This window comes from Hyla sarda, chromosome 4, assembly GCF_029499605.1.
Source record: "Hyla sarda isolate aHylSar1 chromosome 4, aHylSar1.hap1, whole genome shotgun sequence".
Taxonomy (NCBI): domain Eukaryota; kingdom Metazoa; phylum Chordata; class Amphibia; order Anura; family Hylidae; genus Hyla; species Hyla sarda.
This window is the reverse complement of record NC_079192.1, coordinates 53,227,316-53,244,763: the sequence shown is the minus strand read 5'-3', so window position 1 is coordinate 53,244,763 and position 17,448 is coordinate 53,227,316. Positions and strand designations below refer to the sequence as shown.

At 42.4% G+C, this 17,448-nt stretch overlaps 1 protein-coding gene across 1 annotated transcript in view; it reads left to right on the top strand.

The window, feature by feature from the left end:
- Positions 1-17,448, top strand: part of FGFR1 (fibroblast growth factor receptor 1) — a 115,141-nt gene that overhangs the window by 39,224 nt on the left and 58,469 nt on the right. The window contains exon 2 of the mRNA XM_056570946.1: positions 1,009-1,174. Within this exon, the coding sequence (XP_056426921.1) occupies positions 1,009-1,174 (166 nt within the window). The remainder of the gene's footprint in view (positions 1-1,008; positions 1,175-17,448) is intronic.

Below are 17,448 nucleotides of genomic sequence, written 5' to 3'. Positions count from 1 at the left end.
CCCTTTAATGACATGACCTGCAAACAGCCCAAATCTCAATCAAATAAAAATAAAAAATGTATTGTGGAAAAACATATTCCATCTTCCCCACGAAGGTGGGAACCAGCCATCATAAGAGCGCCAGGAGGAGCATCAAAGTACTAAGTAGGATGGATGGATGGATAGAACTTTTTTTTTCTCTCTTTCATTTTTTCTTCTTGTCTGAGGGATGTTTCATAAAGCAAGAATGTTCTGCTATTAAACTGTGTTTTGTGTCATGGCTGTGATTTTTATGTTTGCTGTCAAGTGAACATCCTAGAAGTCTGGTGATTCCATTATATTCATCTGGGGTTGTATGTGCAAGTGAATAACTATAAAATGCATTTACTGCCTGAGTGTCTACAAGTTAAAATATAAACTCTTTTCACATATACATCATGTATTTACCTTAGTTCCAAAGCTTAAAATACCAGGTCACTCTCTAGTTTTCCACTGTGCTCTACAATATTAGAAGCCAATTGTGGCACCTAAGTTGAATGTCTGATTTTGACCCTGTTGCCGGGTCAGTGTTGTGTTCAGAAAAAAATATCTAAATCTTGGCCGGGACACAGTCACATGCCTGTTCTTTTGTTTGTTTAAAATATATAATCAGTTTAATATGTTTCCTGTCTGTTCTCACTCTGACTCCCATAGACCTTCTCGATCAGGAAACCCTAAACAAACTCTCTTCAGCTCCATAGTGGTGAAAAAAAGGTTCCCCATTGCCTTTTGGTTGTGGGGCAATTCAAAAAAACTGATGAAAGTTGGCCAAATCCTTTAGCATATAATGCTTGGTTTATGTAGTATATGCTGTATCCTATATTTACTTAGTGGTTGATGGCTTCCAATGGGATTTTTCGTGGGAGCAGGTCACATCTGCTGCATATTGTGTGTGTCCCATCTACTTAGTGTGTTTTTCTTTTTGGTTTATTAGATAATAGGATTGTTGAATGGCCAGCCTATAACTTGTTTATGTATCTGTTTATTCAGGAACAGTGTGAGGCTTGTCCCCTCTCGACACTGGAGGCCTCATGGATTTCGGCGGCCTGCACTAGCCAAGTGGGGATGTTCTCTGGAAGGTCGCTGCTTCTTTGGGGTGTCCTACTCGGCGCTGCCCTCTCAGCGGCCCGGCCCCCTTCCACCTTGCCAGACCAAGGTAAGTCATCATGGTCATTTTCAAAGTCACTGGGAAGGGGTAGTTCATGACCAGTAGTCATATAACAACCATAAGGGTGCGTTCCCACCTGGTGTATACGTAGTGTATTTCACGCTGCGCAAAATTTGTGGCAGAAGCGGGAAATACGCTGCGTATTCCACGTCATTATACACAGGGCTTTCTGGCGGCAGCCCTATGTGTGCACTGAGTTTTGGAGGCGGAGCCGCGCATTAGTCACGCCAGCACATGGCCACGCCTCCAAAACTCACTACACACATAGGGCTGCCGCTAGAAAGCCCTGTGTGTACAAATTTTGCGAAGTGTGACATACGCTGCGTATACGCCAAGTCGGGACACACCCTGAATGTCATATACCTAATAAACTGGTGTGATATGGCTGAAGATGTTGGCTGGTGGTCTGTTTATTATGAACTTCTGCAAAAAAAAAATAATAATTACGATAAAATTTTTGGACCAATTTAAAAAAGATTAAGATTACACTCTACAAGGATCATAAATCATCCAGTTGTCTTTTGTTGCTATATTCGTAAATGGGTGGATCATAAGGCACCATTATTATTTTTTTTTTTCTTTACGCATTCCACTCGCCTATATTTGTCAATGGAGATAAATGAAATTCTATCCCCGATGGCTGCCAAACCATATAGAGCTAAGCAGGTTCCCAGCCTTAGGGCTCAGATAATCTGGCACAGACTTCCTGTTCTGCCTTTGTCCCAGCGAAGAACTTGTCTTCCTTTCCATAGCCCCAGGGTGTCTGTACTCATCTTCTGGGTAAACACGTTGCATACCTTTCTGACAGTCTGTTGTGCATCTACCATTACACAGCCCCAGGTTGCTGATCCTTCTATACACTGAAGAAGATAAGTTTTCTTAGACATAGGATAATGTGGGTGGATAGAAATACAATTTATGTGTAAATGTCTCATCTCTGCAGAACCATTTCTGGTATATATGTCCACACAAGAAATGCTTATATTATGTCTTCCAGAGCGTATATATATATGCATACAGTATAGAAATAAATTATATAGTTTACTTATAATTCTGTAGAGACTGCGGGCCAAGGAAACTTATGGGGTTTTGTTCCCTCCTGTTCTTTCGCTTACAGTTGTGTGTGCCCATAGTGACAATTGGGTCAAGGGTTTAAATATTATCAAAGCCATTAGGTCGGGAACATTTACTGAAAAGTTAGCAAAACCCTTATGGAACTCCTTGTATGTGCTAAAGTAAAGATGGGTGATGGGGCCGACCTAGCGTTAGCTCATACCCATGTGTAGGGCCACCTCTCTGGCAGCTCAGGAGTAGACAATGACTGTAATCTCCTATGACTGATGGCTGTGGATAGTATAACTACACAACAACTAAGGGCTGAATGGATGGGAGCGTATCTGGTATGGCACAAGGAGATTATCCATCCTTTGTTTTAGGTAAGGATATTGCATACCACATAGAGGTTATGAGCAGGTCACCCCAACCATTAGAGCTATCGACAAACCTTCTTATGGTGTCATCCACCCCATAGAGTACGAGATTTGATTTACATTATTTGCTTCATCTGTGTATTACAAGATGAGCATTTCCGAGCAGTGTTTTCTCCAAGGGCAGGAACATCCCAGTGATCTCTTCCAAAAAATGCTCCCCTCTGCCTTTCTTCCGTATACATAACATCTGGTTTATCTCTTCTGGAATTCTAGCCTATAAATTACTTGTAGCACCTCACCTAGAGAGCTTTAGTGTGAAGTCCTGTTGCCCATAAACCACCCGTATGATGTATAATGTCACAAGAATTTATATAGCGGTCGGTTCTGCTTGATAAAGCTCCATTTATTCACTCCAAATTGAAGTCCACCTGGGGTTACATTCCCACAATAACACTTTTGTCCAGGTCACTTAGCATTCTGTATCTAGCACACTAGACACTCCTGGTTAAAGATTTGCACCTCTAAACCAAGTAGTTTATGAGTCCTAACAAAAGATGTTGCCTAGTCGGCAATTATTAGCTAAAGTGTAAAGATTGACTTGTATGTAGGACACTAACCTTTCCAAGATAGGTGTTCCGTGTAGTACAGGTCTAGCGCAGCCTATTGACATGTAACATAGTGCCCATTCCATGTTTGATTATGGTGAATTTCTATAGTTTAGGCCAGTGGTTCTTAACCTTGTTGGAGGTACTGAACCCCACCAGTTTCAAATGCGCATTCACCGAACCCCCCTTAATTGGAAATATTAAATATGATTTTTTTCAAATTCAAAACATAGGAGGTATATGTTTATACATAGGTGCATAAAATGAACAAAACCATTAAAGAACAAAACCATTAAGACACAAAAGGCGCAGGCAGTGTTCCCCCACACAATGGGCGCAGGCAGTGTTCCCCCACACATTAGGCGCAGGCAGTGTTCCCCCACACATTAGGCGCAGGCAGTGTTCCCCCACACATTAGGCGCAGGCAGTGTTCCCCCACACATTAGGCGCAGGCAGTGTTCCCCCACATACAGCCTCCAGCCATATACAGTGTACGGCTGGAGGCTGAATGCCTGTGTACTGCCCAACTTCAGTGCTCTAACTACCACTCCGGCTATAGCAGTAGGTCCCGGAACCGATGGTCGGAGCACCGAAGATGATGTGCCGCTGGTCACTTACCAAGCTGGCCAGCGCGCGTCTTCCTCCTTCTCGATCCTCCGGTCCTCGGCGCCTTCGTTTCTATGGGCGCATGCACAGGACATCAGTGACCTCCCAGCGTGCGCCATCTCCCGGCGGCCCCTGCATTTTTAAACTAAACGCGGGGCCGCAGGGAGTTAATAGTGATAGGGGGAGTTGTCCCGTCGCTACAGGATGGACAAACACCAGCTCTGCTCGGGGCCACAAGCAATTGCTTGGTTTGCCTGTCCTGTTGCGACGGGCCTGGAGGGGGGTGTGTGTCTTGACCTCCGCCAAACCCACGAGACTGACTCACCGGACCCCAGACTCACTGAACCCAGGTTAAGAACCACTGATTTAGGCCTTACGTGTATGACGAGTGTGTATGAGGATTCAATTCCCTTTACTCCTTTAAAAGCATGTTCTAAATAGGAGGGTGCAGATCTAGCAGGGACATCTGGCCCTACGTATTTTAAGTAGTGAGAAAAATAAATTAGTAAAATAAGATTTTGGGCATGAAGTAAACTTGGAACGATTCCGAGAATCAGACATAGGGCCATAAACTATAGATGTAAGAAGTCTAAAAAGATCAGTTTAGACCATTTTCAGCCATTGATATCAATACTTGGAAAGTTCTTTTGTGCCAGATATGCTCCTGATCAATAGATCAGCCAAGGTCACAAGTCAGACTAGAGATCAATGACTGTGACTTATGGTGGTGTCATCTATATAGACAGACGTTCCAAGAGCAAAAGCCAAATCTAAAGGCTTCATCCACATTAGACAAAAGTCATCTTATTAGCAGGACTGGCGGGCTATCTAATGTGTATGCCGGCCTCCTGACTCTCCCTTCACAGATGCCTGGGTATATTTCAGTGCATTATCCTTGTATAAGCTATCCTTGAGATAAGCTACCACCAGGGATGTCTGACACTGGCTTTCTCTCCTTTCCTGACAACATACAAGCTTGGTGCCCATACACCTTTATACTTTGAGTTGGCTGAGCCTTCTGGTGTTGGCAGGTTTGGCTGGCTGTTAAAGGTGTATAGCAGTCTCCCAACTCTCCGCCATTAGATGTCGGTGGAGAGCAGGATCGGATGTGTTGGATTTTGGCCGATAGATATTGAAAATGTTTGGCCACATCTGAGCATACATGTGTATGGGGGAATCGGCAGAGATAGCAATTTGGCCAACAGCTACTGAAGATATGGGCTTAGCCTTGGTTTAAAGTGGTTGTCCAGGGATGAAAAAATAAAGTGTATTGTATTGCTGGGGTGGAGTAAAAATAGAAGGAACTCATCGACATCCCTAATCCCACCTGTTCCTTGGGATTATCGGCTGTTTGTATATATGTGTGTGTATGTATGTATATGTGTATACAGTGGTCCCTCAACATACGATGGTAATCCGTTCCAAATGGACCATCGTTTGTTGAAACCATCGTATGTTGAGGGATCCGTGCAATGTAAAGTATAGGACAGTGGTCTACAACATCCAGACCTCCAGATGTTACAAAACTACAACACCCAGCATGCCCGGACAGCCAAAGGCTGTCCGGGCATGCTGGGAGTTGTAGTTTTGCAACATCTGGTGGTCCGCAGGTTGAAGACCACTGGTATTGGAGGTTATACTCACGTGTCCCAGCCGCTCCGGACCATCACCGCTCATCACCGCTGCCCTGGATGTTTCCTTCCATCGCTGTGGCCGCGTCCCCGGGGTGTCTCCAACACTCCGGCAAGGCCTCTGCTTCCCCGGCATCCTCGCTCTCCGTCGCCGCCATCACATCACTACGCACGCCGCTTCTATTGGATGACGGGACGGCGTGCGCAGCGACGTGATGATGACGATGGAGAGCGCTGACGATGCAGGGAATCCCTAAGAGGACGCGCCAGAGCCCCGAGGACAGGTAAGTGATCGTCAGCGGACCACACGGGGCACCGTAAACGGCTATCCGGTGGCAGCTGAAACAGTCTGCGCTGCCGGATAGCCGTTTATGCGATGGCGGGGCCATTGTAGGTCGGGGGGGGGGTCACTGTGTGTGTGTGTGTGTGTGTGTGTGTGTGTATATATATATATTTTATACACACACATTTAACTTTTTTTTTAATCTTCTGATAACCCCTTAACTGCCTTTGATCCATTGTCTGGCAGAAAGGAAGAAGGGAGAGTAGTAGCCTCTATGTATAGTGCAAGATTGAGCATCATTGATCCAAAGATGGGCCGATGTGTCAAAGCCATTTGGTGATACGTTTGTTCCCATATGACACAATTGAGGACATAATGGGTCAGCTCCATTAAATAGTAGATATAACCCTCTTTTCCCCATCTTATAGGGAACAATAATTCCTTGTTTGATCAGAACAATTTTTTTTCTTAGTTTATAAAAAGAATCACAATGTTTACCTGTGTTCAGGATAAAAAATATAAAGGTTTTTGTTGCAAAAAGTTCCCTCCAAATAGCCGGATTATAGTGAGACTCATGGATATGAAATAAAAGCCTACTATATGATAAATGGTGGTAGAAGTGCTTCTTACTCTTCCATGTGCGTGTGAGTGATTTATAATGGCTCTTGCCTTGGCTTGTGTTTAGAATGAGAGGCCTGTCTGGAGCGCAGAGAGGAAGTAGATTAACATATATAAACAGTCATTTTGACCCACACACTTCATTAGCCAAAGGGGCCAGAAACATTTTTGTGCTGCCTCAACAAGCGGCACTGAGGAAGCTTTTGTGTCTGGGCTTGTGAGGAAGGGGGAAGGGAAAAAAAGGGCCGCTTCACAAGGGGTGAGGGGAGAAAAAAATCACACTTTAGTGAAGAAGGTCAGAGGCCAACTGGAACAGCTGGGGTCCTATGTTGTATGTTTTTTCTACCCTCCTTCAGGAATTAATCCCTCTTCTGAGGAATAAAATCCTTACTCACCAGAGTTGAAAATATAACTCACTGAGCCGTGCGGCACCTTCCTGACCTTTCCTGAGACAATGACTTCCTTACCATAGAGAAGTTTAGCAGCTTTGCATGTTTAGAATTGTTGCGCATCCTCTTCTATGTTATGTATTGCTTTGCACTATGAACTCTGCGCTGAAATAATGTGGATATTGATCCTCCCACAACTCCACACTATCTCTGCTAGTTTAGCTTTGTGTACAGGGTAGACTTGCATTGAGCGGGAGGGCTTGACGTCACAAGGGCGAGGTTGTGACGTCACGAGCCTCCAGTGCCGCAGCCGGCATTCTAAACGAACGCTGGGTGCTGCAGGGAGATCGTGGGGGTCCCAGCAGCGAGACCCCTACAAACAGACATCTTATCCTCTATCCTTTTGGATAGGGGATAAGATGTCTAGGGGGGGGAGGAGTACCCCTTTTAAGGTGGCCGCACACCTGAAATAGCTTTCAGTTATCGTAGAGTTCTCAACGCAGAGAGGAGGAGTAAGCTACTGCCAGGCTCCTCTGGCAGCGGATTGTTACTCGGAGAACAAAAGGGTTGGCCAAATGAAATCCAACATACTTAACCCTACATACATCATCTATTGGGGGATAGTCAGGAGGCCACTATACAGTTTAAAGAGTTAGCCAGTCCCAATGACTTTTGACAAAAGGAGCCTATGAAAAACATTGGTGTGTTTTATTGGCCTACGTTGGGCTGTTATATTATAACTTTTATATAATGTTTTTTTATTTTTTTTGTCTTGGATAAATAATTATTTATTCATTTTTTGCATTTATCTAAATGCTCATTTAAATCTCATCTGGTTTTGCTCATCTAAATGATTAAACCCTTAAGGACCAAGCCCCTTTTCACCTTTAGGATCAGAGCATTTTTTGCACATCTGACCCCTGTCACTTTAAGCATTAATAACTCTGAGATACTTTTTTACTTTTCTTTTTGATTCAGAGAATGTTTTTTTCGTGACATATATTCTACTTTGTTAGTGGTAAATTTTCATCAATACTTGCATAATTTCTTGGTGAAAAATTCCAAAATTTTATGAAAAATTAAAAAATGTAGCATTTTTCTAACTTTGCAGCTCTCTGCTTGTAAGGAAATGGACATCCCAAATAAATTATATATTGATTCACATATACAATATGTCAACTTTTATGTTTGCATCATAAAGTTGACATGTTTTTACTTTTGGAAGACATCAGAGGGCTTCAAAGTTCAGCATCAATTTTCCAATTTTTCACAAAATGTTCAAAATCAGAATTTTTCAGGGACCAGTTCAGTTTTGAAGTGGATTTGAAGGGTCTTCATATTAGAAATACCCCACAAATGATGCTATTGTAAAAACTGCACCCCCCAAAGTATCCAAAATGACATTCAGTAAGTGTGTTAACCCTTTAGGTGTTTTACAGGAATAGCAGCAAAGTGAAGGATAAAATTCAAAATCTTCATTTTTTTTACACTGGCATGTTCTTGTAGACCCAGTTTCTGAATTTTTACAAGTGGTAAAAGGAGAGAAATCTTCCTTAAATGTGTAACCCAATTTCTCTTGAGTAAGGAAATACCTCATATGTGTATCTCAAGTGTTCTGTGGGTGCACTACAAGGCTCAAAAGGGAAGGAGTGACAATGGGATTTTGGAGAGTGAGTTTCTCTGAAATGGTTTTTGGGGGGGCATGTCACATTTAGGAAGCCTCTATGGTGCCAGAACAGCAAAAAACTCTCCACATGGCATACTATTTTGGAAACTACAAAGGAACGTAACAAGGGGTACAGTGAGCCTCAAAGGGGTAGTCCAGTGGTGAAAAACGTATCCGCTATCCTAAGGATAGGGGATAAGTTTTGGATCGCGGGGGGTCCGAACGCTGGGGCCCCCGCGATCTCCTGTACAGGGCCCAAACAGCCCGCAGGAATGGGGCATGTTGACCACCACACGAAGCGGCGGCTGATACGCCCCCTCAATACAACTTTATGGCAGAGCCGGAGCGCTGCCTTCGGCAATCTCCGGCTCTGCCATAGAGTTGTATTGAGGGGGCGTGTTGGCCACCGCTTCAGGTGGTGGTCAACACTCGCTATCTGGCCAGCGAGTCGCGGTCCCGTACAGAAGGTTGCGGGGGGGGGCCTCAGTGGTCGGACCCCTCGCGATCTGAAACTTATCCTCTATCCTTAGGATAGGGAATACGTTTTTAATCACTGGACAACCCCTTTAACACCCCTAAGGTGTTTGACGACTTTGGATGTGTAAATGAATTATTTTATTTTTTTTTTACTAAAATGCAGTTTTTCCCCAAATTTTAAAATTTTACAAGGCGTAATAGGAGAAAAGCCCCCCAAAATTTGTAACCCCATCTCTTCTGAGTATGGAAATACCCCATGTGTGGACGTCAAGGCACTGCGGGCGCACTACAATGCTCAGAAGCTCACATTTGTAAATTTTGATGAAAGGTCACATGACCTGAAACGCGTCATGCCTGGTGCTTTTTCCAAGGATTTTATCCATATGTCCTACTGAAGTCTTTCCATGTCTATGCTTTTAATGTGACGCAATAAAGGTGAAGTTTCTTATCTGTTGACATCAACCCGTTTTCTTCTTCTACACTTGGAGGATTATTTTGCTGTGCGGTGACCCAGTGAGCCGACTTTCCGTTATTATGCAGATTTGTAAATTACTTCTATTTAAAAATCCTTCCAGTACTTATCAGCTGCTGTATACTACAGAGGAAGTTCTTTTCTTTTTGACAGCTGCCACGCCCCCTCCCATAGGCTTGCATTGAGGGGGCGGAGCGTGACGTCACACGGGGGTGGAGGCGTGACGTCACTATGCTCCGTCCCCGTGATCACCCCTAATCAGACCCGGAGCAAGCACGCTCCGGGGGCTGATTCTATCGGGGTGCGGCGTTGAAGATCACGGGGGTCCCCAGTGGCGGGACCCCCGTGATCAGGCATCTTATCCCCGATCCTTTGGATAGGGATAAGATGTCTTAGCGCCGGAGTACCCCTTTAACTTAACTTGTTTGTCTTCTGTTTGAATGTGTGAACCCACGTGGAGGGTCACAAACCGGTCTATCATGTTATTTGCATTAAACCAACACACATATCTGCACCGATCTAGTCACTTCCTATGTGACGCAAATTGGTGATATCTGTTCCAAAAAAGTCACATTATTATTTGTCAAGCACACTTTATCAAAAGGAACCAACAAAGATAAGGATGTGTAGTAATGGAGGTCTGGGTGATGGTGATCCACTTGTTTATATACATGTAACAGAGCTTAATTTTACGGACTATGGGGGAGATTTATCAAAACCTGTCCAGAGGAAAAGTTGCCCATAGTAACGAATCGGATCACTTCTTTCATTTTTAACAGGGCCTCTGCAAAATGAAGTGATCTGATTGGTTGCTATGGGCAACTCAGCAACTTTTCCTCTGGACAGGTTTTGATAAATCTCCCCCAATAGGAAGGAAATCTTGCTTTCCTAGTTTCACACCTGTTCCACTATTTTTGGTTATCTTGATGCTAGTGGTTGTATAGGCCAAGATAATACATCTGTGAAGCCCTCTGTCCACGTTGCGTAGTTGATTCCAAAAAAATCTGTGGATAGAGTTTATGGCCAGCTTAATTTATAATGGTATCACAAAAGTATCCTCAGAGAGAAGACTCCTCCAAGGAGCTCTAGTATCCCACATTCAGATACATGGGTAGATCTCTTGCAATAATGGAATTAGTTGACACTAGGGTTTTTTCCAGAAGGACATGGCCTATTATGGCCGATCCTTAGGTCATCAATAAGAAATCATTGAGGGTCAGCCCCCTATGACCCCTCACCAGTCAGCAGAACGAATAGGGCAGAGGTACTCTCAATTCTGCCTGGCACATTGGCTCAGCCAATGTGCCTCTAATACTCTAGAGAAGGGGTCCCAAATCCAGTCCTCAAGGCCCACAAACAGTCAAGGATTTTATTATTTCCATGTTCTGGAGTTCTCTTCATATTGCTCAGTCATTGATGACTTATCATAAAAACTTGTCTTCAGTTTATACTCCTGAAAAACCCTATGTGAGGTTGAATAGTTTTTGTAAACAAGTCACCAATGAACTTGACCCTACTAAATCAGTAAAGATCCATTTATGTCCATTCTGTATCATATACGTATCGTATAGACATATGTGGTTTGATGTAATATCGTGTGTATCTTTTATCCTGGCTCCCGGCAGACTCTGGTTTTGTACATTGCTCATTACCTGTAAGTGCACTCTGAACCTTTTGTGCTGTGTTTTTTTTTTAACCCAATTAAGTGCAGAGATAATCCGCGTCTTGTATAATCACTTATACCGATGAATCTGTATTCAAGCATTAGGGCTTGTGTGGAATAATGAATCACCTCCCCCACTCCAGCAGACAAAGGGTGTTTGCTTGTCCTAAAAATTCTTCCTGGGTCAGGATGGATAAGGGATTTGTGTGTTTAATGAGAAAACACTTTTTAGGGGAAATAGTTAACCAGCGATAGTTTTGGGGAGATTCCAAGATGTAATTAGTCGCTCGCAATTAAATGATATTTATCCTAGTATGCATCTAAATAATCAGGTATAATTTGTGGGATCGACAGTTACAGTTTTTACCCTACCAAATTGTGTAGATACACTGTACTGTCTCTCCATAGACCTATTTGGGTACATGCTATTGTCTGCTAATGGATAAAATAGGAGATACTTTGCATTTGGAAAGTCTTCAGTCCCTTTCACTTATCTCAAATTTTGGTTATGTTGCAGCCTAGTGCAAAAATTTGTGCTAAAATTGAGTTATTCTGCACTCCATTCCCCATAATGATAATATGAAAACAGATATTTAGAAAAATGTTAGAAATTGAATATTTTACCCAGTCTGAGGATCAGAGCACTCTGCATCAGGTTTTCATTTGGAATAGCACAATGCTTTGCTCAATTCATCTTTTCCTCAACCCTGACGGGTCTCTACCCAGCCAGTGATAAACACCCCCACAGCATGATGCTGCCATCACCATTTTTTATTTTTGTTAGGTCTACCTATCTGTTAATGTAGCAAAAGTGTATATGTAGGCATGTGGTGACACAGGGGTGCAAGATATACTTGTCAGGTCGTGACGCCAGGACACAGTTAGCCTATACACGGTCCGAGGTTGAGACAGCTTCTCCTCGGCCAGGCATGGGGCAATAAAACACACCAACACCAGGTTACGGATAACTGTCTTTTACTGAGGCAGGAGTAGATGGTACAACACTCGCAGTAAGGAACAGAGTAGAAGGGATACAGTGTAACCTTTGGGAGCCCTGTTGCCCTTCTGGGACTAATGGTGCTTTTCACCTACTTAAATTAGATAGACTTGAGACTTTGAGATTAAGAAAGATCCCACGCTGACTAGGGTTCTGCTAAGGTCCGAATTCAGTGACAGCGCCAGGGTATGACTCGCCAACTCCTGTACGGGGAACACTTGAAGAATGGCAGGGTTGATTTGATGAAGAACTTTTCTTTTGGCTTCCCTCGGAATCACCTCACACTTCTTCTAATGCCTTTCCACACAGTAGCACACAGTTCTAAGATGAACTTACACTGAGACAACTCCCCCACCTCACACACTATATACAGGGGAATTTGGGGGTTCCCATTGGGTAACAGGATTACCTGGTTACTCTGCATCTCTTAAGGGTACAGTACCCAGATAACACAATACAGTACATACAGCACATATGTGCATAAACACAGTAAACAATAGAACAGTGGGCCCAACACAGGAGCAGCAGGCATGCCCAAGGAGATCCGCAGCCCACAGGACAGTCATTGGTGATGGGATACCACAAGCAAGACTGAATGTAGTTTACTGGGGTTTATGTTCAGTCCCTTTCCAAGCATATGTATGTACAGGCGACCACTGTATCTGCTTGGAAGCGGACTGAATGGCGTCACTAATAAATTACGCTTGGTCCTTTTGGAATCAACAGACATTGGCCTGGGTATTCCATGGTATGCCAACATATCCCCGAAACATTAGGCAACTTATCTTATGTGAGCACCCCATTGTTTGTACTATAAGGTATAGTATATTAGGCCACATTCACAGCACATGTGGCCTACACATAAAAAAGCTCCTGATGTACACATAAGAATAACCATAGGAAGGGCCGCCATCAGAAATGTAAGGGCCCCTATGCTGTTGTACCATCTGGTTCCCCAGTTAGTGTAGGGCAGTGGTCTCAAAGTGTGGCCCTCCAAATGTTGCAAAACTTCAACCCCCAGCATGCCCGGACAGCCAACGGCTGTCCGGGCATGCTGGGAGTTGAAGTTTTGCAACATTTGAAGGGCCAAAGTTTGAGACCACTTGTGTAGGGGGAAGGGGTAGAACCAGCAGCGGGGAGACCCTTTTTATGTTTAATTTGGCCTAAGCCCGTACACCAATACTTCTCTAATAACAACCCTGACCATAGGGTCCCACTAGACTCCTCTTATGGCCTTTGTTAGGCCTGTACATGTCTGTGTAACGTAAAAAATAAAGTATGACATGCTATAGTAGACTGCGCTACTCTACTAAATACATTAAATAAAGTATAATTTTGGCCCATATGCGTGTGATATCCCACGGTATGCCTATAGCAGCACTCCATGTCCCCAACCTGTGGCAAAAGTATTGCAAAACTGCAGTAGTTCTGCAACAGCTCGAGTGCCACAGGTTGGGGAACACTGTTCAGGGCACGATGGGAGTTGTAGTTTTGCAACGGCTCAAAACCCACAGATTAGGCTACACTGGCCTTATAGCATGCATTGGAGAAGCTTATTGAGAGCTTTCCCCTCCCCCCCCCCCCCCCCCTTCCTAAATAGTAAAACCTTTCTTTAATCTACCGATGTTTCTTTCCAGATGACCTAACTACAGATTTAACCCTGTGTTTTTTTGTGATGAGTAAAATATAAACATTCTGCTTTTCCTGTCATTGAAAGGGGATTAAAAGGTGTTACGTGGCTGAGTGCTTCTGCTTTCCTCCTGCTCTAATATGTGGGAAACTTCTGACCCCCCCATCCCTCCTTGAAGGTTTTGGGATTAGGGTACCCACGGGCCTTTTTGTATGCTTCAGGAAGTAGAAGGGAAAAATTTAACTGGGCCCCATTGGCGTTTCCATAGAAACCAGCCAGTGCCTGCTGCTTAGAGCCATTCACTAGCTTTTGTCATAGTTGGGCTTTGTGTAAGGCCTTTATGGCTAAATCTCCATCTCCATCAGCATCAGCTTAACTAAAGTTTGCATCTCATGCTTTGTCCCATTTGCATTTGAAAGCGCCAATGTTTTTAACTTTATTTTTTTTCCGCCAACTCCTCTTTCTTCATAACATGTTGCGTCAGTGTTTATTAAGGATTCCTTCCATGTGCCCTACCTACAAGGCCTGCTTTCAGTTCCCTAGTTATTTTTCCTCATTCCCTTTCCTGTTTTTCCCCTCATTCCTGTCATGTCCTTACTAAATGCAGTATGCCTCGTGCTGTATGTGTGTGTTTTTTTTGTTTTTGCTACTTCAGCACCGAAATAGCAATATCTTTGGGGAGAAATGTTTTTTTTTTATTTTTTTAATATTGCCACATTCCAACAACCATAATGTGTGTTTTCATTTTTGTTTTGTTTTTTCAAATGTAAAGTGAAATTAGAAGGTAGTAATACTATAAAAAAAAAAAACATTCTTATTATTAATAAAAACAATGAATATTAAGTTACTAGTTAAAGGGTACCTCTCATCAAAAAAAAACTTTTGATATACTTTAGATTAATGAATGTGGAATAACTTTCCAATAGCATGCTAATGAAAAATATGCTTCTTTCTATTGTATTTTTCCCGATCAGTCCTGTCGGCAAGCATTTCTTACTCATGCTGGAGTCCTAAACACTCAGAGCTGCCAGCCTGCTTTGTTCTCAGCCAAACAGGCTGTGAACAAAGCAGGCTGGCAGCTCTGAGTGTTCTCCTTTGTGAACAAAGCAGACTGGCAGCTCGTAGTGTTTAGGACTCCAGCATGAGTCTGAAATGCTTGCTGCCAGGACTGGTAGGGAGACCCCTAGTGGTCATTTCTTCAAAGTGGAAAATTAAATAGAAAGAAGCATATTTTTTAATAACATGCAATTGTAAAGTTATTCTGCATACATTAATCTATAATATATCAAAAGTTTTTTTGATGAGAGGTACCCTTTAATAGTTATTATTGTTATTATTATTTTTATTACTGTTATTAGTTTTATTTCTATTATCACTATTTTTTATTTTATTTATTTTCTTTATCATATTGCCCATCGTGTACTTTGAAAAACCTGTAAACTAGATTATTTATGCTGGACTGAACAATTGCAGGGATTTTTTATTTTATTTTTATGGGCCATATTTTATGGACCATATTTACAGATCGTTCGGCCCTAGTCACCTGGACTGAATATTCCCCATTAGGATGTTTCTCCTTGCATTGGATGATTATTATTTTTTTAAGCAGGTCTGTCACAAATACAAGAAAAAGAAATTAAAAAAACACATGGATTACATGCAGATCTTGTTGCAGATTAGTTGTGGATCTCGCCCATATTAACAGAACATGGTAAAAAACAGTTTCAAACCCACAACATAAGCGGTTGTAAATCTGCTGGTAAAATGGCAGTTCTGACCCATGTGGATTTAACCAAAATTTTAAAAAATGTTCTTTCTCCAGACCACAGCTACACCAATTTAAAAAATGTTTAACTCTCAAGTGCTGCCCCTTTCAATACTTCTGCCCAGGCCCACAGTAGCCTAACGTCAAATACAGCCCTATATATATATGTATATATATGTGGTACAGACCAAGTACATCCCTTTATGGTAAGGGGATATTCTAAAAGCAGTGATCTTTCTGCACTATAATTCCCTGGCAACTTCAAAAATTAACTAAGGTTTTAGGAGCATGACCTAGTGCTCAACGTGGTGACTTGGCCTCCAGATTCCTTAAATTCTCAATCCGATTGATCATCTGTGGGATATGCTGGGAAAACAAGTCTGATTCATAAAGGCTGCACTTTACAATTTACAGGACTTAAAGAACCCACTGCTAACATCTTGGGGGCCACAAGTCGCCTTCAGAGATCTATGGAGTCCAGGGGTTGACGAATCTGAGCTGTTTTGGCAACACTATGGGCACTAACACAAAATCAGACAGGTAACTTAAAGGGGTATTCCATGAAAAAACTTTTTTTTTTTTTTTATATATCAACTGGCTCCAGAAAGTTAAACAGATTTGTAAATTACTTCTATTAAAAAAATCTTAATCCTTTCAATAATTATCAACTGCTGAAGTTGAGTTGTTGTTTTCTGTCTGGCAACAGTGTGCAGTTCCCGAGACAAGCAGAGATGTCAGCAGAGAGCAGTGTAGAAGAGGTTTGCTATGGGGATTTGCTTCTAAACTGGGCGGTTCCCGAGACACGTGTCATCAGAGAGCACTTAGACAGAAAAAACAGCTCAACTTCAGCAGCTCATAAGAACTGAAAGGATTAAGATTTTTTAATAGAAGTAATTTACAAATCTGTTTAACTTTCTGGAGCCAGTTGATATATAAAAAAAAGTTTTTTCCTGGATAACCCCTTTAAATTTAATGGCTGACCCCAAGTGTGTGTGTGTAATTGTTCTAAATATATACAGATACCAAATGAATAAATAGGTTGTCAGCCAGAAGGAAAAACATTTCTTGGTACATTGTACATGATGTCTTTGCACGTGTAATTGGAAAGTGAAGATGTGGATAGTGTTTCAATTTGTTTTCTATCACATTCTGTGGGAGATCAGAGCCAGGAGGTGTAAAGGAAATAGTATTTGCCACCTCCTAAGAAACCACCAGCAGCACATCATGTAAGAGCCTGGAATACCTTCCTATTTTTATAGGATACATTTGAGAATTTGCCAAGAAAAAAAAAAAAAAAAAAAAGGGGAAAAAAAATAAATAAAAATAAATATATATATATATATATATATATATATATATATATATATATATATATATATATACATATATACATATACACACACACACACACACACAGTGATACCTCAACTTACAATGGCCTCAACATACAATAGTTTCAACATACAATGGTCTTTTCTGGACCATTGTAACTTGAAACCAGACTCAACATACAATGTTACAGACAGTCCAGATCTGTGAAACATGTTAATAGCTGGAAGAACAGATCAATAGGAATGGGCATTCACTGGTAAAATCTCTGTATTAGCGCGTGCACTGTAGTACTGAAGTGCATGCACTGACTGGTGTTTGGTAGCGCCCCCTACAGTACAGGGAGGTATTACATGTTGAGTACTACTCTTAACTTATGTCACAGTTAGCTGCTCCTTTGGACACCAAGTAAAGGCAGCTCCATTTCACTTCTTTAGGAAATTGCGTGTACTGTACAGGACCCTGAAGAAACTCCTGTCCTCTACATAGACCATTGTTTCCCAACCAGGGCGCCTCCAGCTGTTGCAAAACTACAACTCCCAGCATGCCCGGACAGCCTTCGGCTGTCCGGGTATGCTGGGAGTTGTAGTTTTGCAACAGCTGGAGGCACCCTGGTTTGGGAAACACTGACATAGACAGTGATTTATGGCTCCCAGCAGATCTTTCTTACTTTTACATGTAAGGATTTGCTTTATCTATAT